At 49.4% G+C, this 26,570-nt stretch overlaps 10 protein-coding genes across 10 annotated transcripts; 2 read left to right on the top strand and 8 right to left on the bottom strand.

The window, feature by feature from the left end:
• Window positions 1–1,146: 1,146 nt before the first annotated feature.
• Window positions 1,147–1,578, bottom strand: LAESUDRAFT_659440 (uncharacterized protein; the record flags this gene model as incomplete). The annotated part of the gene is made up of 2 exons (XM_040904804.1): window positions 1,147–1,441; window positions 1,469–1,578. 2 exons carry the CDS (start codon window positions 1,576–1,578, stop codon window positions 1,147–1,149), a joined length of 405 nt encoding a protein of 134 aa, XP_040761286.1.
• Window positions 1,579–3,822: 2,244 nt separating this feature from the next.
• Window positions 3,823–4,134, bottom strand: LAESUDRAFT_659453 (uncharacterized protein; the record flags this gene model as incomplete). Its single annotated transcript, XM_040904806.1, has 2 exons — window positions 3,823–3,920; window positions 3,999–4,134. The coding sequence occupies 2 exons, from the start codon at window positions 4,132–4,134 to the stop codon at window positions 3,823–3,825; spliced, it is 234 nt and encodes a 77-aa protein (XP_040761285.1).
• A 140-nt stretch (window positions 4,135–4,274) lies between these two features.
• On the bottom strand, window positions 4,275–5,129 carry LAESUDRAFT_738232 (uncharacterized protein; the record flags this gene model as incomplete). The annotated part of the gene is made up of 3 exons (XM_040910867.1): window positions 4,275–4,382; window positions 4,407–4,964; window positions 4,992–5,129. The coding sequence occupies 3 exons, from the start codon at window positions 5,127–5,129 to the stop codon at window positions 4,275–4,277; spliced, it is 804 nt and encodes a 267-aa protein (XP_040761284.1).
• Window positions 5,130–5,177: 48 nt separating this feature from the next.
• On the bottom strand, window positions 5,178–5,351 carry LAESUDRAFT_630904 (uncharacterized protein; the record flags this gene model as incomplete). The annotated part of the gene is made up of 1 exon (XM_040903393.1): window positions 5,178–5,351. A coding segment is annotated over one exon (174 nt), but the record flags the coding sequence as incomplete, so codon positions are not given.
• A 579-nt stretch (window positions 5,352–5,930) lies between these two features.
• LAESUDRAFT_615749 (uncharacterized protein) lies at window positions 5,931–6,143 on the bottom strand (the record flags this gene model as incomplete). Its single annotated transcript, XM_040903211.1, has 1 exon — window positions 5,931–6,143. A coding segment is annotated over one exon (213 nt), but the record flags the coding sequence as incomplete, so codon positions are not given.
• Window positions 6,144–6,660: 517 nt separating this feature from the next.
• Window positions 6,661–7,215, bottom strand: LAESUDRAFT_659407 (uncharacterized protein; the record flags this gene model as incomplete). The annotated part of the gene is made up of 1 exon (XM_040904802.1): window positions 6,661–7,215. A coding segment is annotated over one exon (555 nt), but the record flags the coding sequence as incomplete, so codon positions are not given.
• Window positions 7,216–7,374: 159 nt separating this feature from the next.
• On the bottom strand, window positions 7,375–7,539 carry LAESUDRAFT_636720 (uncharacterized protein; the record flags this gene model as incomplete). Its single annotated transcript, XM_040903461.1, has 1 exon — window positions 7,375–7,539. A coding segment is annotated over one exon (165 nt), but the record flags the coding sequence as incomplete, so codon positions are not given.
• Window positions 7,540–15,513: 7,974 nt separating this feature from the next.
• LAESUDRAFT_716151 (heat shock protein 30) lies at window positions 15,514–16,553 on the top strand (the record flags this gene model as incomplete). Its single annotated transcript, XM_040907225.1, has 4 exons — window positions 15,514–15,648; window positions 15,708–15,863; window positions 15,924–16,129; window positions 16,184–16,553. 4 exons carry the CDS (start codon window positions 15,514–15,516, stop codon window positions 16,551–16,553), a joined length of 867 nt encoding a protein of 288 aa, XP_040761279.1.
• A 476-nt stretch (window positions 16,554–17,029) lies between these two features.
• LAESUDRAFT_659560 (Na+/solute symporter) lies at window positions 17,030–19,588 on the bottom strand (the record flags this gene model as incomplete). The annotated part of the gene is made up of 9 exons (XM_040904815.1): window positions 17,030–17,260; window positions 17,320–17,699; window positions 17,774–18,068; window positions 18,128–18,232; window positions 18,296–18,405; window positions 18,461–18,596; window positions 18,652–18,713; window positions 18,769–18,948; window positions 19,003–19,588. 9 exons carry the CDS (start codon window positions 19,586–19,588, stop codon window positions 17,030–17,032), a joined length of 2,085 nt encoding a protein of 694 aa, XP_040761278.1.
• A 1,003-nt stretch (window positions 19,589–20,591) lies between these two features.
• On the top strand, window positions 20,592–24,135 carry LAESUDRAFT_761884 (uncharacterized protein; the record flags this gene model as incomplete). The annotated part of the gene is made up of 16 exons (XM_040912987.1): window positions 20,592–20,753; window positions 20,815–20,873; window positions 20,932–21,220; window positions 21,275–21,361; window positions 21,420–21,704; window positions 21,754–21,817; window positions 21,883–22,044; window positions 22,096–22,174; window positions 22,234–22,397; window positions 22,456–22,955; window positions 23,020–23,077; window positions 23,135–23,304; window positions 23,357–23,536; window positions 23,595–23,697; window positions 23,753–23,818; window positions 23,879–24,135. The coding sequence occupies 16 exons, from the start codon at window positions 20,592–20,594 to the stop codon at window positions 24,133–24,135; spliced, it is 2,685 nt and encodes an 894-aa protein (XP_040761277.1).
• Window positions 24,136–26,570: the final 2,435 nt, after the last annotated feature.

Genomic DNA, 26,570 nt, shown 5'->3' with positions numbered 1-26,570 from the left:
GCCCGATATTCAAAAGTAGAGCACGTGAGGCTCGTATGACGAAATAGATGTATTGTTATTATGGCTTGCCATAACTTGGTTGAAGAGGCGCCGGGCGCCGGTTCCAAATGACACGAAAACTCAATCACAGTAGCGGAAGATGCGGTGTGTATCACTTATGCGAACATAGCTCTATATTACATTTCTGCAGTCTCATGTTGGTGAACAGCAACAACGCAGGCAAGAGCCAAATAGGATGAATCACTTAAAGAAATGAACGACTTCGAGCTAAGGCTCCAACATTTCTATCTATTTACTATGTTACATAGTTTTAACTGTTTACTATATCTGTTTATTTACAGTTGGGCCTGTACATAGTAAATAGATGTATATATATAGTATAAATAGTTTTATGATGATATAGGGCTATTGAGTGCACAATTGCTAGATTTGACAGCACAACAGTGAGCCAATTGAAAGTCATAGTGTTTAACAGCAGTCACCACTGACAGTTTATCATCATATAGGCTCATGAATATGAGTTTCTTGTCATTTCTTGTATGACATAAGATTTTCTGGTCATTTCTAGTGCAAGTGTTGACATTGAATGCTTGTTTTCTGCTCACTGTCATGTGCTTGCTGATGCAAACAGGTCCTTAAAGGCCTCAACAATCACAGAGGCTGCTCACAGTTGAGTAAAACTCCATCAAAAGATGGGACCAAAAAAACTATATAAACTTTATATAAACTGTTTATATGACATATAGATAACTGTTTACTATATACTATATATTTACACCTCAGGAGTGTAAATAGTATAAATAGTTGGAGCCTTACTTCGAGCATTGTCGTAAAATGATGAATACATGTTGCAGCTACGGGAAGCTGTCCCAGACTTCTTCCATGTCATCTCGAGACCCCGCCCAGATGTTGGGCCTTCATTCTGTTGCCGTACACGGCCTACCACAGGGTAAGTCTCTGATCCGCCACGAGATGAAAACATCGCTGACTGTGCGGGTGCGTGCCTTGTCGAAAATGAGGTTGAGGCATCCATCATCTGAGAAGAACCGTCACCAGTGAGGACAGCTCCAGCGAGTGCAGGACATGGTGCAGATGTCGCTGAACAAGAAACCTCGGTCTTCGTACTTTCTCCTTGCAGTGAGTGCCTTACCGATAATCACTGATGGTGTATGAGCAAATACTGCGACGGCTGAGAAGATGTGTGGGGTATGCCGACACGATCGCGTCAGCGGAGATCACGTTCATGATGATGGTCGACCAGAAGAAGCATAGTGGGTAGAAGGCCGATTCGTTGTGGCTACGCATAAGATCGACGCGGATGTTTGGTCCGGTGATTCGAGCCATACGGTCCATTCCCTGTTTCAACCAGGGGTACGGTTGCTCCTGATTCTCCTCGTCTGATGCATCTATGACATATTCGATCACGAAACCCGGTAAGTTGCTGATGTAGTCGAGTACCACATCTCACTGACTATGTGGCGTGTATAGATTGTAGTCATTAGGCTGCCACAAAGCGTCGACGAGTAACAGTCTGGCAGCAGCGGAACCGGACAGTATGGTGCCGGTGTCACGCATCATGGCACGGAAGTCGTCGGTGTCCTCGGAGACGATGCAAACTGGTGAACATAACAGTTGCATGAATAGAAAGCAAATATGACGAACCGAACATGACGGAGAATCTGCTGACATCGTCGGAAAGACAGACGCAAGATCTTCAATTGGCTCCCCCCACTGGAGGAGTAGCCAGGCCCGTAACGTGATGCGACCGCACATGCTTAAAATTGTCACCCCCCACCGGGAGGGTGCTATAGACACAAGCATAATGAATACGCGAATCATGTAACCCATTCACTGAAGACGGCAGAGGTGGCAGCGGAGGAATGAACAAGAACAAACAGGTGTAGTACACAACGAGAGCGACGACTGTGAAGGAAGGAGACACAACATAATCAGCACTGCAGACATCGCCACAGAGGAGTGGACAAACGTACCGGTGAAGCAGATATCGAATGCATTAATAATACACCTGGTAAACGACATGGAGAGCGACATGAGGATGTCCAGCACAGAGAAGACAGGAGGTAGAAAGCAATGAGGCCTGAGGAGCCGGATATCGCGAATGAGGGCAAGTTGTGGAATGAAAACAATATTTCATAGGAGGAAATATTCCGTATGAACCAAAGCAATATTTCGTATGAACCATGCACAAAACAGGCTGAATCGCAACTTAGGGATCACATAAGCACAGGCCATCCCCGTACGTCAATAGCCAAATTTGTCATTTGGAATCTGCAAAATGGTCCTAATCGTCTCTAGAGCCTGCAATTCCATTCAGCTCAAATATGAGAAAAAAGTGCCGTTAGTGTTCGTTGCATTGTAGAGACCCTTGATATCACTCCGATAGCTAATTGGATGAGTGGTCGCGTTGCGCAATAACAATCACTACGGCCGGCTTCTCAAAATTCCGGCTGAAATCCTTAGATCTATGCCGATCCTGTTCACTGTATCCCCCACTTTGTGTAATAATGAACCTTCACACACAGAGCTCATTCACACTACAAAAAGCCCAGATTTATTTGTGGGCCGAAGTGCCTTTGATTAAGAAAACATTGACCGGGCATGGCAGGCCTCAGCCACCGCTAGCCGGAAAGGCAATCACACATTCAAAGTCTGCGCCCGTCAGTGGCGGTGGCTCCAAGGTCAATTTGCCTGCTGCTGCATTGCTTTCACTCCATTGTAACCATGCCCAAAACCAAAATCCATCATAGGTGTTTTGCACTTCAATTACAGCCAAGACCATCTGCATCAATGGAGCAATTTCACTTTGTCCAGTACCCCGATGCCTTTCATCTCTGTGCAATGCTGCCTGATTATATGGAACATTCTGCCAATGATGCTGAGGCTTCCAATGACCCTATCTCACCTATGTAAATTAGCCTACAAAATGGCTACATTGTGATTTACATGTTGAGCTATAGGTCCTCAATCAACTGTGCTTCCATAATATATGCGCCGGTGGCCTGGCCTGCATCCTGTAAAGGTACCTGCCGAATGAAGCAATTTGTCGAGCGTGCTGATGCAAGCCATCATCGGCGCGGTGTGACTGATGGTGACAAGATTTTGCATTACCCTTCCATTTGGCATCCTCTCACTCAGAAGCTCTCCGATGAGCAGTTCTCCTTACCTTTCAGTGGTCTTTTCAGTCATCTAGTTAGCTGAATGTTTATGCATCCTGTGCTTAAGGTCCAAAGGAGTTTCCCTTGCTCATAGAGCAAGGTTGCTTCCTTGGTGCCTGTCATGAAAAATTGTGCAGGGGTGGGAATTTCCATGTGATCTCGATGACACAATTTTTTTTGGTTGTGATCTTCTTGGCATCTTGGCAAAGTTCATCACCTCGTCAATGCTTCAAGGCCTCACCCTGCGGTCTCGAGCTTCGATATCATGCATAATAAACCTGTACAGTCAGTCTTCCCTAGTTGTCGATCATTCTCGTATTACTCAAATGACCAGTTCTGCGATGTAATTGATTTTTACCCGAATAAGAAGGCTGATACATTGTTGACCAGCGCACGTAGTTTTCTGAATATTCAGTCAATTAGTTTTCTAACTATGTGCATAATAGACGAGGCTGCAGCATATTGACTGATATATTCGTGCCCGCTGCTGCACCAGATGAACCCGAGCGTGAAACTGTCTACGGTGAGGCTGCTCATGCTGTGACACGCACACACCAATGCATTCTACGTCATTGGAAAGGAGAGGATGAGGTCGACTTTATTCTGAAGATGATACCATCGACCTCGCTTCTGTTTAGCCCATGATTTATGATGACAGGCATTGCAGTGTCTGAGCAACTCCGTTTTTCATCTGTTCCCACCATGTTTTGGGTCTTGTATTCTGCTCTTGCAAGCGTTGATCCTCTTTTGTTAGCATCTCGTTAATAGGTTGAAAGAATGTCATTTCATCAAAATCTCGAAGGATCCGTATTGTTTAATGACCCAAACTACAAGAGAGAGCGACATAAAGGTTGAACAGGGACATGCTTCCTCCAGGCGGCATTGTGATGTCCACGATAATGTATGTGATTGTCTGTCCTTGAGACCAGTAGTCTGTGAATGTGTAGGCTGGCGTCATTGGCGTCTGTCAGCGATTTATTTTTTTTTGTGCAGGATCTTTCTTCCATTCGGTGTTTGGATTGGCACATCAACATAGAAGCTTTTCACCATAGGTTCAATTGGAATAATGGCATCTTGTAGTCCTTCAAGCTCTGTCAATCACATCCTCGTGAGCTTGACGAGAACGAAAAGTGGAGGTTTTTGCAATCTGACGATGGGAGAATTCGGTATTGGTGGTTCGTCAGGGTGCAGTACGATGTCGACTATCTCCCCTCATGCACCATTCGTCACGTCAAGCTCTGTCTGTACATTGACATTAACCATGACCTTCATTCCGATAGCTAATTGGACTTCGTCAGGCAGACCTGCCTTCTCGTTGCATCCTTTGTGCTTAGATCTTTTGCTGGCCATCGTGAATCGTTCCCTTGATGTCAAAGGTCTGCTGTTGGTAGAGTCTTCTGTGAGAGAGATGAGAAGCTGAACCCCAGTATGTTCGCAGTGCTTTTTCACTGCAGCATCGTTCCATTGCGTACAAACACAATGGCGAGGTGTCACCAAAGCCGCTTCACCCCACTCAGATGAATCGAAATCTGTGGGAGGGCTGCTGGGACTGGTGATGATAAGATCCTTGAGCATTTTGATGTCTTCAGTCCGTACTTGTCCATGTCTCAAATGGCAAAGGAATTGCATCCATACCATATCCGTCACACGTACTTGCTCCTTCAGCAGCACTATGATTTCAAATGCCTCGAATATGCGTCGACCCAAACAGTCTTCGACTGTGTCTCCTGCTGTGATGTCCACTTCATAATACAATGCTGCACTTCTCTTCTGTGCCACGGGTGGAAACTGATGTAAGTCTCCACACAGTATTACGTTGATTCCTCTAAAAGGTCGATCCCCATTTTCCTCTCCTGTCTTTGCAATTGAGAGGTGCCTTGACAGCTTTGCTAGGAATGCCCGGGAGATCATGGAGCATTCATAGATTATCAGGTAGTCAATGTTCCACCACATTTTGGTAAGTTTTCATCTACTCTCTTCAGATAGAGGTCTTCCGTTAAGCGAAATACCAGCTGCAGAATGCATCATTTTTCCCCCTATCAAAGATGCCGCAATGCCAGTGTATGCTGCCTTCATGAGTTTCGTATCTGCATTGTCAGCTTTAAACTGCTCAGTGATTGTTTGTATAACTTTTGATTTTCCCGTCCCTCCTTCTCTGAGCATCAGCATCAACAGTTGATGCAGTTGGCAGCCTGCGAGCGTCTCTGTCATATGCCAAGATATTATTTCAAATGCTCACCTCTGATCTTGAAGCAACATAGATGCGTCTGCTGGAGTTAATGCCTGCTCGCTGATCTCTTCCCATATGAGAACATTTGCAGAAGATGATGTCGCCGTTGCTGTAAGTGGGTGTACTGATCCTTCTGTATCCAACTGACCATGCCGTGCATCATCATCAGCTTGTGATGCATTGTGTTGGGCAAATGCGACTTGTTGCGACATGGCCTGCTTCCATTCGTGCAATTGTACCAGATCATTTTTTGTTGCCAGTCTTGCTGTTGGCCTCCGAACAGACAGAAATGTTGCAAATAACCTGACAGTCTCCCCTATCTTGACAGCGATGTGCCCATGCATGATGTCGATGAGCCGCACTTGACAGTTGCGAGCTTGTTCAATCATTTCTTCAGTAATTTCTGCCTCTTCAGGTGATTCTCCATTCTCTCCCTCCTCAATCTTGTCGTCTTCTAAAGCTGCAGATGCCGCTATAGAATTCAATGCATTCATTTCATGGGTGTCTTGTTCTTCAACTTCCGCTGCATTCTTGCACTTGTGGTAGTGCTCGATATTTGACATCTGTGCGAGCGTGACATCAGACACTTGCTGGCTGAAGTATCTGAGTGCTTCCTGCCATGTCAGAAACTCTCCTTTCAGATCCTGAACCTGATGCCAAGGCTTGAACAGGAGCAGCATTGATGCACAGTAGTACTCGTGCTTGTCAGGATCATCCCGTCGGGGAAAATACTGACCGACAAAGTCAGGTATGGTGTTGTGGCCTTTCTTCTAATGATGCAGATCATATCAGATGTCTTTGGGTGACCAGGCAGATATCTGATGTACTGCTGTCTGCATGTCGAAGTGCGGTCAGGTTCTTCATTGTTACTATTGAACACATTGTTTGCTGCTTCGCGTTGACGTTCTGTTCGCTGACTTTTTGATATTTCATATGTATCTGCGAAAAACTTCATCACATTGTATGTTTCGAGTTCGACTCCTCGTCATTGGTAGTCGATGACTTGTGTTCATGCAACAAGCATTCCAAGTGAGTTCACCTCAATCAACAGGGTCCCATCCTGAAACATCGTTAACAACTTTGAGCAGCTTTTATCTATACATGTTAGCTCACCTCAGTGACATCGGGTGATAATATTTCTGTATTCAAGTTATTCTGCACTTCAGAATGTTCACCAACGCTGATAGTACCATGTTGGTCTCTGGATGTCCACATAGGTGAGTGCGTCATCAGAGGCTGTCAAGGATTTATTGCTTACCTACAGTTGCGATGCAATTCAGGATCTGCCTTCAACAGTGCTCCTGTAAAAGACGTCCAGTAAACTGAGATGTAGTGATGTGATTTGATCACATCTCCCCATCCCATCAAGTAGGAGAAAACCATAGGTGCTGGTATCTCCTGTTGACGATTGAGAATGTTCACTGAACAGAACAGTAACATGTGTGCCTGCTCTTGAATCTGATGGATGTATGTCTCATCATCAAAATGATATATGAGACCCTTGACTAACAATGCAGATGTATTGTATGAGCGGCCCTGCTTTTTAGCGGCATAACCTGTCACGTAGAATGTGATGTTGTTTGTTTCTTCAGAATTGGTGAGTAACTTTCCATCATTATTGCATCGGCAATTTACAGTGATCGCTGGCACGTATCCGTTCAGGTATCCATAGATTCGCTTTGGCTGCCACCATCCCTTCTCATCAACGATGTCGACCTCTGATAGTGGCCATGGTGCATGATGTTTACACTTCAGAGCACCATATTGATCTGTACGGAGACAACCTCGAGTGCATGTATGAAGCTGTTTAGTTCATACCACCCGCTTCTCTAAGTCTGCCACTTGCTCCCAATAATTGTCTACGTCAGGATTTGGAGATCAACAATATGAGACCTCTGCTTCAGATGGAAACTGCTGTATCTCCTCGGTGCATGACAATCCATCCACGTGTGCCTCAAAATTTGCTTTGATAAAGGCCACCATTTTTTGTCTGAATTCTTCAGTTCGAAGCAGACTTGACATTTCATCTGACGTTGGCGAATCCTTCAGCCATATCAACATGTGCAAATGCAATGTTCCACGACCTTGACTCTCTACAGTCCCAAAATAGGCATTCACGTATCCGAAAACACCTATTTTTTGCTTGATGTGTCCGAACAGCAAGACTTGCACTCCGAACAGAGTTTCTATAATGGCTCAAATAGTGTAGTGAAAAAAGTAAGCTGCTGCGAATCCATCTGATGCAATGTTGCGGGCTCGCTGATCTTTTCTGAGACCAGCAGTAGCAGCGAAACGGTCCATATCTATCTCCTCACCAACGAATAGTTGCGCAACAGGATCGTCATGGCTTCGCAGGCTGCTACCGCAGATGCAATATATTCTGCCTCGGTTGTAGATAATGCGACCGTGGTTTGCTTCTTGGCACTCCACGTTATCGCACCTGATCTGAGGTGGAACACGAAGCTGGAGATGGATTTTCGATCGCGTACGTCATTTGCGTAATCAGCATCGGAGAATCCATGGAAATATACGTGATGCTCAGATTGAGCGCATGTGTCAGCCTGATTTTCAAGGCCATAAATTATTCCAGCATCGCTGCAAGATATCGGAGCACACATTTAGCAGCTGTCCAGTGCGCTAATGCTGGGTTTGCTGTGAACGAGCTGAGGCGTTGCATGGCAAACACGATATCGGGACAGGTCACCACAGCGGCATATATTAAGGAACCAATTAATGACACATATGCGTTGCTTCGATCAGGCACGCTATCATCATTATCTTCTTTCTTCTCAAGCGTTATGTTCAGATCAAGAGGCATTCCAACGGAATTAGCATTCGCTAATCTGTTTTTGAATAACAAAGCCTGTATGTATTGAGATTGAGAGATTTTAATCGTGCGTTTAGCGTGATCTCTCTTAATTTCAATACCAATGATCTTATGAGGTTCTCCTAAGTCGGTGACTTCAAACATATTTTGAAGTTCCTCTTTAAGGAGTCCCATAATGCTCGGATCATTGGTGAATAATAATAGATCGTCTACCCAAACAGTGACAATTTCTATTCTATTCCCTCAGATTTGGATGTATGCACATGGATCTGTGAGTAAACGTTTGAAACCCACATTTGATAAATGTTGATTTAATTCAATATTCCACACACGACTATCACAAACTTAGGATGCAGAGCACCGACTAAGCCTATGACCTTATAATCAAACACTTACTGACTGTTGTTGAAGTAAGGATGGGCACACGAAATGATCAAGGTAAAGCAATGCCTTTCAAGTGGGCACTGGTGACACTGTATGGATAGGCATAGCAGAGATGAGAATAAGTCAGGGGGACTTATGCATCTCAGAGCTCTGGCTTATATACATGAGCGGAGGGACCCTTGGTACCCTGATACTCCAGAACTGCTAGCTAATGGATATTGTCTGATTGGTTATCACTACCTGTCAGACTGCGTGTGTCATGCATGCTGAATCTCTGAACTACTTAGTAAGACTATGGAAATGGGATTGCCTGTAATGGCTACATCTCCAGTGGCGTGGCATCTATCTACCTTGTGTATGTGAACTAATATCTCCTTAAGGACATTTCTTCGGTGGCATGTGTCTCCTTTGTAGGATTCTTTCAGAGTCCGACTGTTGCTTCTAGGTGGGATGATATTACTGTATAAGTTAGGCTTACCTAATACTGGCGCTACTTGTCACATGTATGGATATCACGTGATATGTCACATGACTAAACCTGGACCTCCGAGGTGTCTAGGACTGTAAGTACTTCGCGTACCAGTTCGTTCCTTTCTGAACAGCCTAGCGCTGGTGTCATGTGATGTCCTGGTCACATGCAGATTGAAAACGTGAAAATCTGTGACAGCGACCTGCTTGTTTGAGTCCATACAAAGTTTTTCTAAGGCGATATACTCGATTTGTTCTGTCGCTATATCCTTCGGGTTGGCGCATATATATTTCCTCTTTGAGGGATTCATTCAGGTATGCTCCTTTGATGTCCATTTGTTGGATTTCCCAATCGAGGACTGCTGCCATCCTTAGGACTGCATGAATCATTTCGAGATGCACAACCGGTGCAAAGGTCTCTGAGAAATCCATTCCAGGAATCTGAGAGTATCCTTTCGCTACCAGACGTGCTTTATATTTAATTATTTCGCCTTCTTTGTTTGTCTTCTTGACAAGGACCCATCTGTTTCTGATAGGTTTGCAATCGGGAGGGAGAATTACCAGATCCCATGTTTCCATGTTATGCAATTGTTCAAATTCAGCTTGGACAGCCTTCTTCCAGCTTAGCCATTCAGAAGATTGCTTTGCATCGGCTAGTGTCTTAGGCTCATTCGCTTCCATGTTTCCAGGAGCATTCATGGCTATATAGACAAGCTCTGCAAATGACACTTGATCCGCAATGCATTCATCGTTCATGCTCAGATCAAGATCACCGGCACTCCGAGCTTCTTCCAGTTCTGGTGTGTCGTCATCTTCTAAGGATGGATCATCCACGCTCAGATCATTCAGCAATCGATAATCTTGCCGAACAGTTCTTCTGCTCATTCTTCTGGGCTCAATAGGTGCATCATATTCTCGTTCTTTTCTTTTCCGAGAATTTTGATCACTTCCTCGAGCTGGATCAAGGTCTCAGGACAGATCATCACCTAATGCGAATATCTGCACATTGCTATTACTCTCGGACTCCCCCACGCACTGCGTATTTGCAGGCGGATGCGACTCCCCAAATGGGGAATCAGTTAACTCGGGTTCTAGTGTAGGTAAGAAATGATAATTACATGTTATTTTAATTTGACGCCTTTTAACGTTATAATATCTAATTGCTTTGGGACTGTCCATGTAACCAACAAAGATATGTTTGCTGGCTCGCGGCGCAAGCTTAGATAAGTTGAGTTCTTCATCAAGAACCCATATAACACAACTGAACTCTCGAAGGTGAGTGATATTCAGTTTTTCATCATTCCATTTACCATCTGGAGTGGTGCCATTGAGCGCACGTGTAGGCGCACAGTTTTTAATATAAACTGCATGGTGCACTGCTTCAGCCCATAGGAAACGAGGTAGAGCATGGGCGAACAACATTGCACATGCTAAAGAAAGCAACGTGCAATTAAGATGCTCTGCAACGCTGTTCTGGGAAGGAGAATATGGTGCAGTAGCACCAGTCTCAATTCCCTGAGAATGACACCAATCAGTAAGATCTGAATTGAGGTACTCATGTCCATTGTCCATTCAGATCATCCTCGGCTGATGACTGAATCAGCGATTGAGGTACGTCATATATTCTTTGACCTTCTGAGAGGTCTCGTCCTTTGTTTTCATAAAAAGGACGACACTGCGATGTGTGGCATCGTCAGTAAAAGTAATGTAGTATCGCCAACCTTGTAGAGCAGTCATCGGAGCAGGTCCCCACACGTCAGTATGTGTTAATTCACCAGAGATCTCACTTTTATGATCAGCACTCTTCGGGTATGGCTTGCAGAAAAACTTTGCCTGAATGCACGCTTTGCACGTGAAATCGTCGGAGTTCAGAATGACAGTGAAGCCATCAACATATCACAGATTTTTGTCACAAAGTCTGCATGTGACTTTTTTCATGTCACAGATCACGTGCTTCATCAATATCTCACGCCACTCAGTCACAGACGCGACACGTAGAGATCAGGTGATAGTTCACATCACATGTTATGGTCCAGACCTGCGGATGATACGGTCGGACCTGTCTATTCCAGGATACAATAGAGGCACCCATTTGGGAACAAAGGGAACAAGGACTATTGTTATGCATCGGCCTTCCGCTTCCTATTAGTTTAGCCAGAAGCCAAGATAGGCACGATGTTCACATCGAAGAACAAAAGGGAAATCAAGATAGGCATGATGTTCACACGTGTTACTGTGACAATCATCGATCTTCCCACTTATTGTTCTACTTCTGAACGTTCCATTATTTTATGTACAGCCATTAGCTTATACCCGTAGATAGGTAGCTTAGGTAAGATAGCCCGCTGTACATGTATATAAGACCAGCATGTAGAGGATGAAACTTCAGATTGTTTCTCCTCATCTACCACTGTAGCACCTTACTGAGCTCACCAGCTCTTCCATATATCTCTCACCCTTCCCACCGCTTGCATTGCCAACAAGTAAGTCTTGGGCTCTTGCACCACATAAGGGTTCAGGGGGACTATTGGAATCAGGGGGATCAGGGTGGCACGTTCCACGTGACCAGTCCTTTTTAGTCTTTTTGATCTCTTGTCCAGTGGTGCTGTGACACAATGAGTGATTCTCGATGAAGGCACTTCAGCGCATCTTTTTCGATATGGCCATAAATACAGTGCCACTCTGCCCATGTATGCGGAGCGTGTTCCTGCATTGCATAGGTGATGCTCGATGATTTAGGCAATGGTCGCACATTGTCGGTGAAATATAAATAGCCTTGACGTGTGGCAGTAGCCAACATCTTCCCATTTTTATCAATGAGAATAGCTCTTTTATTTTCTGCAACAATGCGACTGCCTGCAGCATCCAGCCGCCCAAGCGAAATTAAGTTGTGGCATGCCTGGGGCGCATATAGCACATTATTGAGTCAGAATTGCACTTTCTGATCTCCAAATGTGCTTTCGAGATCTACAGAGCCATGACCAACTGCCGCTAAGCTCCCCGGATTTAATCCGGAGATGGTATGATTCTCGAGTGCTTGATACGATGCAAAGATCTCGTGTCAGTTTGTGACATGTGAGGTCATCGCTGTATCGGCAATTCATGAATAAAATGAAGAAATATCTTCATCAGAATTACCTAGGGATACAGTGTTCTGATCTTCATTAAAATCATGCGCTACAAATGCGCGTTCTTTGCCCTTCAAGGATCCTTCACCCTTGTTGGTGCGATCCACTCTCTTTAGCCTCTTTTCGTCAGGTCTCTTCCACCACTGCGGCCACTGGCCTTCCTTTCTGCCTCCCTTAGCAAAGCATTTGGCTTTGGTGTGACATGGCTTGCCACAGTTAGAACAGACGATCGCGTTGTCTGAAGACTCAGCTTTAGCTCCGGAATTCTTCGGGTGCTCCAAGGGACGCTTCCTCTTCCCGCAAGCGGCTATCATTGCTTGATCTGTTCCCGAGCTTAGATCACGATCTTTGCAGTGGTGCCACTCATCGAGAACTATCCCGATGAGTTGTTGCACGGTTATGTTCCTCTTCCTCTCTCTCTCTCACCTCTGTTCCTCTGTCTTCTCATCGTCACTATCGATGAGCTCACCTCAGAATCTGAAATAGATGTCCGTGAACGTCTTTCAGCTATCGGGCAATGAGGTGACGATGACATTACGAAATTGCTTATCGTCAATCTCGTTTTCCAAGACGTGTAGTTCTTCTCGGATCTTGCATAACTCCTTAATATGCTTCCCGATGTCATCTCCTTCACCTGCATATGTACGGTAGAGACGTCAAATGAGAGAATCGATACCGCTTTGCCCGCGTTGCTCCTTAACCATGCAGAGTTTCTTCCACATGTCTCAAGCAGATGTCGCACCTGTCACATTCACAATCTGGTCATTGTCGAGATTGATCGTGATAATAGTGCGTGCGGAACGGTCTTTCTTTTCTCATTTTTCGATCTCATCTTCACGTGCTTGGATCTCTTCAGGGTCTCCGATGATTTAGATCTCGGGCTTCTTCTTCTTGCCCCTTAATCCAGGGCAAGATCCCTTTATCATCGAGGATGGCCTCCATCTTGGTCTTCCAGGACATCCAAGTGTCTTCTTTTAGGGGCTCGATGCGCAGGTACGACGATCTCTCTTTTTCTTCAGCCATGTTGCCAAGTAATAATGTCAGAGCAATCAATTGATAAGGTTCGAGGTTAATCCAAAAGCCCGGGGCTCATAACCTATTAAGCCTCAGATTAGGAACACGGAACGCGGGTGAGCGTCCGGGATGAAGGAGGATGCGGGATGATGCGGACCTTCCCGAAATGGCATTCCTTTATATATACATGTACACATTAGGAAATATTATCTAATCCCTCAGCCACATTGGTCCGGACTCTCGTTTGTGAGGGCCTCGGTACCTCGGCTTGTCCCCGAGCCTCGGTCGTGAGGTTCGGCTTTCTCAACAGAGTTCAATTATTATTCGTGATCTACGAAACCTTTCGCAGAATGGGGCCAGCCGTAGTATGGCTCTTTTTTCGCAGAAGTTGACAAATTTGGTGACGAGGACGAGGGAAAGGTCCTGCGAGAAGCAACGCTCCAGACTCACCTGATACCCGTGGCGGTCCCGCGAAGCGCGCGTGGAATGTACGCCTGCGCGCGGGGCTCCTTCAGGTACCGCCTCATTTTGCCTAAATGTGAAGAAAAAACATCAGAATCTTTCTAGGCAGGCTTTATATTTTTCTCGCTGTAGGGCCTATGATTCAGCAAGCATACCAATCCAAGAAGTGGCGCTCGCAGGCTCGAGGGTGCGTTACGCGGAATTTTACAGCAGGGTAAACGTTCCATCCTCGCATGTATATCATCGCGTTTACTTGGGGTTATGACCTATGATCAACCATACGAATCATACAGCAGAAGCAGATGCACCATTGGCACTACCACAGGTGCGTTGGAAACGGCCTAAGTTGGCCTCTGTGTGCTCCTCTGCTTACGAACGTCAATACAAACAATGTTCCTCCCCATCACGGCAAAGAGAGGACGATCTCCTTATGCAGGAAAGGCGAGATAAATCAAAGTATATTTGACATCTTTTCTGACCGCTACTTCCTATTTATCGTTCCCTGAATGTGTAGAGCATCATTTTACCAATCAAGGGGAAGGGAAGGTGTAAAACATGACTTTCTCTCTGCAGATACCGTGCTTTACAGGGAAGAGATCGAGTTTGAACTCCAGTTACCGTACACGGACCCTTCGCCGCTGTACGCAGTCCTGTGGATAGTTGTGGTAAATTGACGGTCATCGATTCGGCTCAGTCCTCGACGCAGTACGCTCTCCGTCGCCTTGAATGTACAGCTGATGTTCCCTAGCTCGCATCCCAAACTGTTGCAGATCTCGACAAGAGTACGTACGCATCATCACCGTTTTGTGCCACAAAACGTAGTTGCTTGGTCGCGTCGTTGCATGCCCCAGCTTCTCGGTTGCTGTCGTTCGCCGTGCGGGCCCCATTCGCGCGGACTGACGCTTCTCAACTGGCAATATCACGACATAGTTACTTGTTCTTTCCTCTGCCTAACCCCACCACGTAAGTCCTCGTCCAGTTCCAGTATTTCACAACCGCTCACAAAAAGAGCCGTTCATGCTCAGGAAATGTTCAGATAATCATGTCACATGAACACCTCACACATCGCACGGCTCTACCGGCATACGTGCGTCCTTAAGTCCGACTCGGGTGAGGCTCAGCGCTCAGGGGGAGCGTCTCGCGGCATGAATTTGCGGACGTACACACCGGTGGCAGGGACAGTGCCGTGGGTTATCGAGGAAATACGCAAATTCCATGACGCAATGGGCCGCTTCGGCGCCCAATTTTTGGCTCGGACGGCTGATAGCTCGCCCCCTGGACGGCCGCGAATGCTGCCGTCATGCGACGGCGGCAGCACGATAGCTAGATGGTACTTGGGCAGCCAGTCAGCGGGCTCGATGGTCCAGTCAGCAGAGTGACGAAGCACCGAACCTTCGAGATCGGAACTCATCTCCAAATCCGGGAACAATTGTGCCGCGTATCGGGCCCGCATCCGATCAGGCACGTGGGTCTCGGCCTTGTTCCGCGCGGCATCTCGACAGCCAATCATTGGCGCCCTACAAATGGCAGCAAGTTCCGGGCAAGGATGACCTCATTAGGGAGAGCCGCTGGTCTAGCTTACTCGATGAAGCCTGCCCAACGCGGACGCTCCACAACCCAGCTCGGGTCTCTGCCATCGCGTTGTCAGCCAATTGTCAAACATCGGGAAATATCGTCCACCCGCTCCCCGGTGGGTTATAAATGCACTCCCGCTCGATGTCCTAACCCCCAATTTAGTTTGCTACGACCCAAACGCCTAACGACTTTACACCACTAACTTATAACACCTTCGCTTCGACTCGCTATCCCCTTACACTCTAAACAATGGGAAACGACGCGCTTCGTCTCAATCCCCCGAACTCAACCTTCCATCTGAGCACGAACGGCTCAGACTGGTTGTGGGCGGTGTTTTCTATCATGGCCGTCTCCCTTTTAGCCGCTATTGGTGGATCACTAATGGTAAGCTTCCAGAACAACATGTAGCAATTACCGGAGTCTAATCACTTTCTCTGAAACAGCGGCCTAAGGGCACTCGGCTCTTCCACCAGATTGCTGTCATCGTTTTAACTACCGCCAGTATTGCATACTTCTCTATGGCGTCAGACCTCGGCGCGACACCGATAACCGTCGAGTTCCGTAACGATAACAACCCTAATCCAACCCGTCAAATCTGGGTACGTTGTTTCTGCGCGTTTCCCCGCATTCGCACGATTTGCTAACTTTACCGCGCGCAGTATGTTCGGTATATTCAATGGTTCATCACCTTCCCTCTACTGCTCCTCGAATGTCTCCTCGCTACTGGGCTGTCACTGTCCGACATCATGACTACGCTCTTCATGGCCATCGTACTAGTCGTATGCGGCCTGATCGGCGCACTCGTACACAGCACCTACAAGTGGGGTTACTTCGTCTTTGGAGTATGCGCACTCTTCTACATCTGGTATGTCAATTCCCCCTTTAATTTGCCCGCATCCGCTCACACGTATTTCTGCAGGTACGTGCTCCTACTGCATGCACCGTCAACGACCTTCGCGGCGGGTGGCGAGACGCGCAGCGGCTACTACGCAGCAGCCGGCTACCTCTCATTCATGCTGATCACCTACCCGATCTGTTGGGCGTGCTCAGAGGGCGGCAACGTCATCACGGTCACCTCCGAGATGATATGGTACGGCATTCTCGATATCCTCACCGGCCCAGTCTTCCTCGCCATCTTCCTTTGGGAACTCCGGAGCGTAGACTATGAGGCGTTCGGCTTCAACTCCGGCAAGTACGTCGACCACGGTGACGTGCCCACCAGGGAGAAGCAGCGGATGCAAACCGAGCCTGCCACCCACCAGGCTACTTCCACTGGTGTGCAGGCGTAGAGCTTGGTCTGAGGCTCTCTTACCGTGCCGTCTTGCTTCATCATTCTAATTTCACCTCCCATCGCCCGTTGGAGCATGACCGTTGATGACCCTCGATTTCGAATGACACCTGACTCCAGCGAGTCTCCTTCATTCCCTTAAAATTGCCTTCACCAATCTGTTGGCGTTTATGATATACCTTATTTTCAGCGTATTGCTCTAATGTCTCCTAATCTATAGTCTATTGTCACACGTGTATTCGGCGACTCTATTTGTACTTTCTGTACGATAGATACTCCAATGCGCAATGGTTCTGTGGTCGAAAGATAATGTGCGGTCTTCGGCATGTTGTATTCGAGTGAAGCGCAAGAACTTCCGCAGTTACATCGCTCTCCTTCTATTCGTCGCATCTAGATATACGGAATACTGCATGACCGCATGCTACGTATCGTACATCTACGCATCAGGACGTCAAAACATATCAGCGATTGCACTCCTTACGCGCCATTTCTACTTTTAGACGACTCTTCCCGCCGGCTACCTCTACCAAAAGCGTCTCGTACCACGCCCTTGGCAATCTCCACCATTGCCCTCCGGCTCTCCCACAGTGGAAGCACAGACGTGATGAACGCCGCGACGAACAGCCACATCACGCAGAGGACGATCCAGCCCTTGAAGAAGCGCAGCGAAAACACGTAGTGCGAGAGGAACATCGGGATCGGTATCAGCTGTGTGTGTGTGAGCTAGGCCGTAGCGACGGATCTAGGAAGAGCGGAACGACACGCACGAATACGATGATGAAGCTCATGATGAGCGACGCCCATATCGCCGCCCTGAGCGACTTTTGCAGCGTCTCGTACTCCTCGATCTGCACCTCCTCATCCACAGAAGACACCTCCTCGCCCACTCTCATCGACGCCGCGCGCGTTGCCGCACCGCCATCCTGCATCTTCTCCGCCTCCTTCTCCACGATGAACGGCGTGTCGCTCCCGCGCGACGCCGTCTGCCTCAGCCGCTCCTGGTCCAGCGCGCGTCCACGCGGGTTGATCTTCCTCGTCTCGGACCAGTCAAACGCGTTGTCGGGCCTGACGAGCGTCACGACGATCGAGATGAGCGCGCCCGAGCAGCACGAGCCCATATTCCCCGCGAGGTTCGGGTATATCTGTCCTTCCCTCTCGCCGTCAGGATCAGCACACTGGCGACGAAAGACGAACGGCTAGGCTAGGAGATAATGGACGTACCGGTGGTGTAGATCGTGAGGGCCCCGTAGTACGTCTTGCCGACGACGAGCCAGCAGATGACGCCGATGCAGAGGCCGCCGAGTGCGCCGCTGATGACGGCGGTGCGCGTCTGCTTGCGCCAGAGCACGCTTAGCACGATCGGGCCGACCGCCGCGGTGTAAAGCGTGCCGGAGAAGAGGAAGAGCCAGTTCATCGAGATGCCGATGCCGTTCCAGAGGCAAGCGACGCAGGACATGGTGATACCCCAGACGCCGACCATGATGTGCGACACGCGGATGAGCACTTCCGGAGATGCCTATTAGGGGCAATGGGGGACGTGAGTGAGACGTGAGTGTGCGTGTAGAAGGTACGGACGTCTGGCTTGAAGTGGATTTGATAGAGGTCGAATGTGAGGATTGATGAAGTTGCGATCATCTCTGAGGAGGCGGCCGATGTCACCGCCATGAAAAGCAGTATGAGCTAACACGACGTCATGAGCATGGCGCGGACCCAGCAAATTTGCGCAGACGAGATAAGACGCACCATCGCTACTGCACCACCCTTGCCCAGTAGCGTCACCACGCCAGCCGGAGCAGCGAGGCCGGCGTCTATCTCTGCGGTTGTTAGGCCACCCGGGTAGGGGAAAGCAGAGCCTGCGGGGACGAGCGATGAATAGCAGTCCAATTGTCCAAGATGAAAGACTTTCACTGTTGGCCAACACGACGGCTGCTAGTCCCGTGGTTGTCGAGAGTGTCAATGGCACGGCGAACCATGCGACTCCGCCCATGAGGTATGCACGGACAGCAGTCTTGGCCTTCGACGCGATCGCTCGTTGCCAATACCCCTGGTATAGAATGTAAGCATCCAAACAGCCAGCATGCACCCGCGTAATGATGTACCTGGTCCAACATTACGGTGCCCAGTCCACCAAATACCTGGATGATCATGAAGACAAGCCCATCTGAACCAGATTTCAGCACTCGAAGTCGATTAACCGTAACGGGGGTAGCCCTCACTGTTGGACTTCAAGGTCATATATGATCCCTGTGCGTTCCCTGAAACAGGGCGCTCCTCAGCTGCACGCTGCAGCAGCCGATACATGCCCTCCATGCCACCAATCAACTCCGCCTCCGTATAGGTGTAGAAGTAAAGATAGAGTATTATGATCATTAGGATGAGCGTATGGGAATAGTCACCTGGATGTCGATAAGGCGCAGCTCGGTACATCGCACATCGTTCTTGGCACTTACAGAGGAAGGTAGCGCGCAGACCACCTAAGATCACGTAGATCACCACGCCGATCGGGATCAGGAAGTTGGCGGCGTAGACGTTCATGCCCGTGAACGCATTCACGACAGCGCTGCCGCCGAGTAAAAGCATACTCGACACGATGAGGTTGGTCACAAGAGCAAAGGTGACGAAGATGAAGTGCGGGGTGTTGCCGTAGCGGGCCTGGACGATCTCGAGATACGTGTGGCAGTACGGTGCAATCATCTTCAGGCGCACCGCGAGGACTGCCATCAGGAAGATCTGGAGCGTGGCCCCAGCTGCATAATAGTAGCCCCCACATAGCCCGTATTCGTACGTCACTGTCGAGCTCTGGAGAAGCGTAGCGGCCCATGTCCACGCGGAGACAATTCCGGAAGCTATCAGGCCGGGCTTGACTGAGCGCGACGCCGTGTTGAACTCTTCTGAAGTGCCGATCTTGTACGTCGTGTAGCGGTTCTGGAGGGTCGACAGGCCCATCATCAGAATGGCGAAGACGAAGCCGATCCCGAGAACCACGCCATAGCCGACGCCTTGCGAGAGGACCTCAGCACCTTGAGTGCTCGACATCACGGCAGGGCAGACAAGGACACAGATATGGTCCAGCAGAGACTTCACCTACTCTGCATGGATCTTAAGAAGTTCGCAGGGTGCAGCTCAGTAAGCAGGACAATTTCTTATCGAGACCAATGCATAGATAAGGCGGGGCTAGAGAAAGAAGTTGTGCCATTGGAGTGTTCAGCTATCATCTTGCGGGCTATCCTTGAAACATGCAGGCGTTAGAGGAGTTCGCATGGTGGGTGGCGAGGACTCATATCGAGCAAAAGACCCTGATATCTGACTCAATTCCAGACAATGGCAATCCGATCTTCTCATGGAATGAGCGCTGATGCCATACGGTCAGTTCCAACATCTCAGACATGTCGGGAGCTATTAAGACAATCAGAGATTGAGCACCTTCCGTTCTTCCTGCAAGGAGTTCTGATCGTACCTTCTGTGCACGCTATGTGGGATGAATGACTGAATAGCGGACCGAGAAGAACAATGTGGGAGGATGTGGGGCGGCACTGGTTATCGCTGGACGGTAAATAAGTAAGGAAGGAGGATGACATGGAAGGCGGGCCGTATCCGCTTCTTCTCATGCGGAAAATACCAACAGTATCCAATTTGGTCGCTTGAGCAGTAATTCTTGTGCAGATATGAGGTTTCAGCGACGAAATCCAGTCCCACATTCCATTCGAATCTCGAGTGGCTGCATTGCCAATACTTGTGGACAGACATGGCATGTGGAGAGTCAAATGGCTTGCGTGAAGCTCCTGTTACCATCAATCATCGAAGTCTTGAGAGGTCTGCAGCAGGTTTCGAGAACGTAGTCCTTCGTGCAGGTTGCTTCTGAGAAAGACAGAATAACGGGGACGGGCCACCTGCTCGCGTGGAACAAGAGATTAGATTAGATCCTATCAAGGATGGAAGGGTCAGATAAGATTAGATTGGAGTTGCGTCACTCACTCGGCATGGGGCGCTCGCACAGCTGCTCCTCAATTAAAAGTCTTTGCTCGCACCCGCTATTCGCATGCCTGCTAAACCACTCAGACTACTGAAGCAAGTCCAGACGCAAAGATGGCTGCAACAGCGCGGAAACTTAACAAACGTCCTTGCTCGCTGTTACGCTCGACGGTCGTATTCCGATGTCACCGCAGCGGAAGCCAGCAAGAACCCCGTAGGGGATAGCGATGTGCGTACTATCTATGGTATCGGATCAACGTCTGGAAGAAATGATTTATGTCTTAATACAGATCCGTGAGGGCTGTCTCTTCATTGATTCCGTGTTTCCCATCCGATTGGGTGCTTGGGAGTTCGTGTGCCATCCCCTCCTGAGGGCTGCACACTATCTGATATTGGCTGCTGTACAGTGTGCGGCGTTATTTGGGTTATTTCCGCGAGGAAACGATTTTGGATCGCTTGCGTTCGCTTTTCGCGGGCATAACTACGCACGGCTTTCAGCTGTTGTCTCTGCAGCCGCACGAGAAGGATGGCGGCGTCTTCGTCAAGTTCAGGTACACCGCTGGTGACCCCGAGCCAGCGCTCGAGAGTATCGTACACGACCTAAGGGAGAAGGCGGCTCAGCAAGGCGGCATTCCGTCTTGGGCCGGACTTTCCAGGAGTGACATCTGGCTCATCAAGGGAAAGCCATGGCGCGAGGTTTGGGCACAACACTGTCTTGACATGAACCCTCGCTGACTCGTGCGTGACTAGGACATGAACCGATTCCCGTCGCCTCTCTTAAGGGTGGCTTTTGAGGGGCCAGACGTCCCAGAAGAATCGCTCTACAACCTTCTAAGAGTATGTTTTAGGCCTTCAAACGATCGAGTTGTATCTGGTCTATTAACTGTTCGCATAGCCATACGGGCGCATACAGGACCTTACGCAGCCACTACCACCCTCCGTGCCGGGCGGTCTACGGTATTCTACCGTCACATTCGGTCGGGTCCGCTCTGCGGCCATTGCTCACAATGCCATTCATGGGTCTCAAGTTCGACCATCTCCGTCATCCTCCTCCGCTACTGTGCTGCGTACCACATATCAGCCGCCTGTGCAGGCACATGCTTTTCGTGACTATGTCACAGGCCATCCACGCATATTCCTTCCAGTGGTCATCTTTCTGCTGGGCGCCCTGACGTACACGGTACGTCTCTGAGCAGCATTCTGGCGTCGAGGACTTAGGCTTTGTATAGATTTTTGATCCCATCCGCGAACTCATGGTGGAAGGCAAGCTAGAAGGCTGGTTTGACGTTCGCGGTATGTTTCACGCATTTGATCGTGCAAAAGTTGGGAAGTTGAAGCCCATGCTGTTCATGCGGAAGAGTTCCGGATGTACCAATGGTTGCGCAGTAAGGCTTTGCAGGGATTCTCGCTTTCGTCAAACTCCGAGGGTGATAAGGCCCTTGTATCTACCGCCCAACACGTATGGAAAGAGCGTCAAGATGCAGAAAGTGCCTTAGAAAGATATCTTACGGATATGCCAAGTTAGTTTCGAATTGACTTTCGCATATCATCGATGCTGACCTAAGGATCAGACAGTGTCGCATTCATCCACGGTCCGCAGGGCAGTGGGAAGACCCCCATGATCGCCGAGATTTTGGAGGTGAGCGGTCGGTAAGCACCAGGCCCATTTGTCATGTTAGGAGCTCATGGAACCGACCACCAATACGCAGTAAAGCACTGATCATTGACGTCGCCGAGTTGTCGAAGAAGACATCGGACACGGCTCTTGTTGCTGGACTTGCACAACAAACCGGCTACTGGCCGGTGTTCTCTGTGTTCAATTCCCTCAGCAACGTCATTGATCTGGCTAGCGTGGGGTTAATCGGGCAGAAAGGTGAGCTTTCATGATGATCCTCAGCAAGCGCGGCTCTTACAATCGTGACTTGACATAGCTGGCTTTAGTTCCTCACTGACCGACCAGCTCAAGCAAATATTGGAAGTGACAGGGATAGGTCTTGCTCGCGTCAATGCCACACACCGCAAGCAACGTGACCGCACTGCCAAGAACGCCTATCTGAAAGAGCTGAAGAAGGAGCAAGAAGAGCGCCGCAGTGAGCGGATCCGCGAAGGCCTGTGGCACGACCCGCGCCTGGATTGCATTGCCGGCAACGGCGTGATGAGCGAGCTGGGCGTGGGCGACGAGCGATTTGGCGAGAACGATGTGGACGCCAGACGCGTCAGCGTCAGCACAGGCTCTAGCGATGAGAAAGATGCGGGTGAGAAGCATGAGGACGAGACGAAGAGGAGAAGCAGGACCGTAGAAGACGTCCAGGCGGTGGAATCAATGCCGGTCGTGATCATTAAGAACTTCGAATCGAAGGGCGGCGGGCAGAACAGAGAGGAAACGCTAGACGTGCTCGCACGTTGGGCGGCCAGCCTCGTGCAGAATCAGGTGCGGTGGATGTCATTGATTGTCATGGCGCTATTGCGATTCTAAATGACTATTCTTCTCCTAGGTGGCACATGTTTTAGTTGCGAGCGATAATCGAGAGAATGCGAAGAGACTAGCTAAAGGTGGGTTCCTTACATCACCTGCAACGAGAGCAGTTGTTATACTGATCTCCTGATCAGCGCTATCGTCTCAACCGTTGACCGTCATCGCGCTGTCCGACGCTGACTATCTGAGCGCACTCTCATTTGTGAAGGAGGAGCTTCACGACGTTGGCGTCAACGTCGACTTCGACGGAGAAGAACGAGCCTACGTTCAACGCCTAGGTGGACGGGCGAGTGACCTTGAGAGCGTGCGTTGGTCGTGTCCATCTCCGTAACCGCTACTCATATATCGTGTTTCAGCTGGTCCACAAAGTCCGAAGCGGGCTGTCCGTTCAGGAAGCCGTCGACGACATCATAACTCGCGGCGTCAGTGAGATACGGAAGAACGCGTTTGGGGACGATCTGGATGATGCGAAGAATTTGCCATGGACGAGAGAACAGGCTTGGGCTTTGATGAAGAAGTTGGCCAGGCAGCCTGAGGTATTGAGGGCTTGTGATAACATTTGCGCATGCTCACGATGGGTTTCCTACGTTGTAGATATCATACCACGAAGTCTTGCTGGACTTCCCATTCAAGAATGACGAGATGCCACTACGACATATGGAGCATGCCGAACTCATCTCCATCGCTACCGAGAACGGTGAGCCTGAAATGATGCCGTGCTACTTGGAACTTTCATTTATCTCCTTTTGCAGGACGGCCGTCCACAATAAAACCCGGCAAGCCTGTGTACAGGTTCGTCTTTGAACGGCTGGTGCAAGGTACGTCACACAGTTGCTATAATATGAGGATCTTGAGATTCATGTGGTTCTGTGAAACAGACTCAGTATTCCAGGCCAGTCAAGATATCGCATTCAATGAGAAGGTCATCGCGGCGTCAGAAAGCATCGTGAAGGCTTGCGAACAAGAGCTTCTCGCTTTAAAGGATGTGAACGCAGGCACATCCGACTGGTGGGGATCCCGAACGGCGGTCAGAGACCGATCCAACTATCTTCTCAAGAAGATGAGAATCGCGGAGGAGAAGATTGAGGCCCTTGAGAAGCAGAATGGGAATCTCAGGAAGGTACTCTCTAAATAATCAGTACGGGGCCTGCGTACTGGAGTCTGGCCTTGACAATGCGTCTTTTCGTTACTGAAAGGCATATGCGTTGAATCCATGCAATGTCCAGCCTCAAAAGGCGAGACTCGGCCAAGCATGATACCGAAGAGAACATGTATTGTGTCCCTTATTTACGGAACCTACTTTATCTCCTATGATGTAAATGCGCGAGCCTTGAGCTCTACAATGCCAGTGCTAAGTGTGGGTGATCTAGATACAACACTTGCTAATGCTGGAGACAGGCCTTGAGCCTATGTTGATGGAGTGTGGATGTCAGAATCAATTGCGAAAACAAGTCAGTCACGTCGAGAACACAGAATGCAAGACACGGAACTGCGTCGGAATAAGCACGTATGTGAGACAGATAATTGAAAGGAAGATTGCAGGGATGAAAAGAAGAGAGACAATAGAAACGCATTTAGCGAGGAGCATTCGTGCCACGCCGACGGCCAGATCTGGGTAGGGCTTTCGTCGGTCTTCGCGACTTTTCATTATCATCAGCTCGGCCCATGGTGAAAAGCGCAGGTTCCTGGGTGTTTCCTTCTTGAGTCTGCCCAAACTGGAATGCAGCGTTGGAGGAACCAGCGGCTGACGGTTGTCCATTATCACCAGTCGCCGGTGACGCGGGCTGGCTTACAGAGAAGTTGAATGGATTTGACGGTGCCGTGGCCGAAGTAGGAGTTGTGCCAAATCCGAACGCAACTGGACTAGGAGTCGTTGTAGCATTTGTCTGGCCAAAGCCGCTACCGGAAGCTGCGGTGGCACTGAACAACAATCCAGGTTGTGACGCTGCAGAAGGCTGGCCGAAGGGCCCGCCCGATGATGGAGGCTGTTGTTGGCCGAAACCCGACGAACTCGACTGAGCCGCTTGAGCACCAAAGGTTGAACCCGGTCCTGAGGGAGCAGTAAAACTGAGCGAGGGACCGTTACCGAATGATGAGGCATTACCGCTAGCCGCCTGAGAAGTGAACTGGAAAGAAGTGGTGATCCTCGACGGTTTCTGTTCGTTACCATTCAAGTCCATCGCATTGTTTCGTGCTGGACTTTCGTCCACACTCATATCTTGATCTTGTGGTGGAGTTGTCGGTGCGGCCGCGGTTGATGATGACGCTGTCATGCCACCGAACGTCGGTTGCGTCCCCGATCCCGTCCCGCCAGCGGACGCGCCGGGAAATTGACCATAAGAAAATGCAAACGACTGCGCCGAACCTTCGCCAAACCGGAAAATGTTCTCCGAAGTAGAGGGGGTCGCGGAAGGCGCGCTAGCAGGTTGAGACCGGAAAAGTGACGTACTCGGACCCTCGCTGGGTTTCTGAGGAACCTGATTCGACGCCGGGAACGCAGATGTAGGGAGGAAAGGTGTCTTTGAGGGCTCCGCCTTTCCTGAAATAGGAGCAGATGGTGCACCGGAAGCGACTTCGAAAGACGGCAGTCTAGATGTCTCTGCAGCAGCAGTAGGTTTGCTCTCGACTGCTTGTTGACCCTCCGTCTTCGGCAGACCGAACGCAAACGGAATGCCCGTTGCCGGTGCGGCCTTGATTTCGGCAGGTGGGCCCAAATTTAGTGACGGGGGAGCCGGAGTGGCAGTCTCTGATTGTACGGGGACTCCACCTCCAAACGGAGACGCGGGCGCTACAGGCGTTCGCTCTGTCGGCTTTGCCTGCGTTCCCCAGAAAGACGGCGAAGGTGCATAACTGGTACCGCTGGGCTCAGTTGGTTTTGCTGGTGCACTAAAGATGAAGGATGGGGTTGTAGAACTGGGAGCTTCAGCTGGTATCATTTGGCTGCCGACGAGAACAGCCGGAGACGAAGCTGACGCTGGGATCGGTGCAGCAGGAAAGTTGAACAACGCGGTTGGTGGCCTTTGCGCACCAGAAACCGCAGTCGGAGCACTCGAAGACGAAGGTAGGGAAGAAACTGGGAAGCCGGTAGCGAAGGCGCCCCACGTGGGTGCAGAGGGCACTTTGCTAGGCTCTCCGCCCTCAATTTGCTTGGGCTCCGCAGACATATCAGGCGCAGCCATATTGCCCTGGAAGGCGGAAGTTGGTGGCTGCTTGCCAGATACATTGGTAATGCCCCATATCGATGAACTGGCCCCAGCAAAAGCAGGTGGAGGAGCTGTGACACCCGCAGCTGCAGGCTGCGTGGATTGTGTGGTAGAAGGTGCTGGCTGAGGAGTCGAGGGGGTGAATTCGATTACAGAAGCAGTTTCAAGAACCGCGGTCGCTGGGGAGACAGCGGAAGCTACGAAGGTTTCGCCTGCTGCCACTGTCGGTACCAGGTTCGTTATATCCTTGTTCACCTGGGCGAAGCCAGACGAAACTAATTTGGCATGACTTTCAACCTGCTTTGGCACGGGTGGAACCGACAGAACACCCGTGCTGGAAGACGCGGTGAAAGAAAATGGTAACAAG

The sequence above is a fragment of the Laetiporus sulphureus genome (assembly GCF_001632365.1).
Source record: "Laetiporus sulphureus 93-53 unplaced genomic scaffold LAESUscaffold_39, whole genome shotgun sequence".
Classification (NCBI taxonomy): domain Eukaryota; kingdom Fungi; phylum Basidiomycota; class Agaricomycetes; order Polyporales; family Laetiporaceae; genus Laetiporus; species Laetiporus sulphureus.
This window is presented reverse-complemented; position numbering and strand designations above follow the sequence as displayed.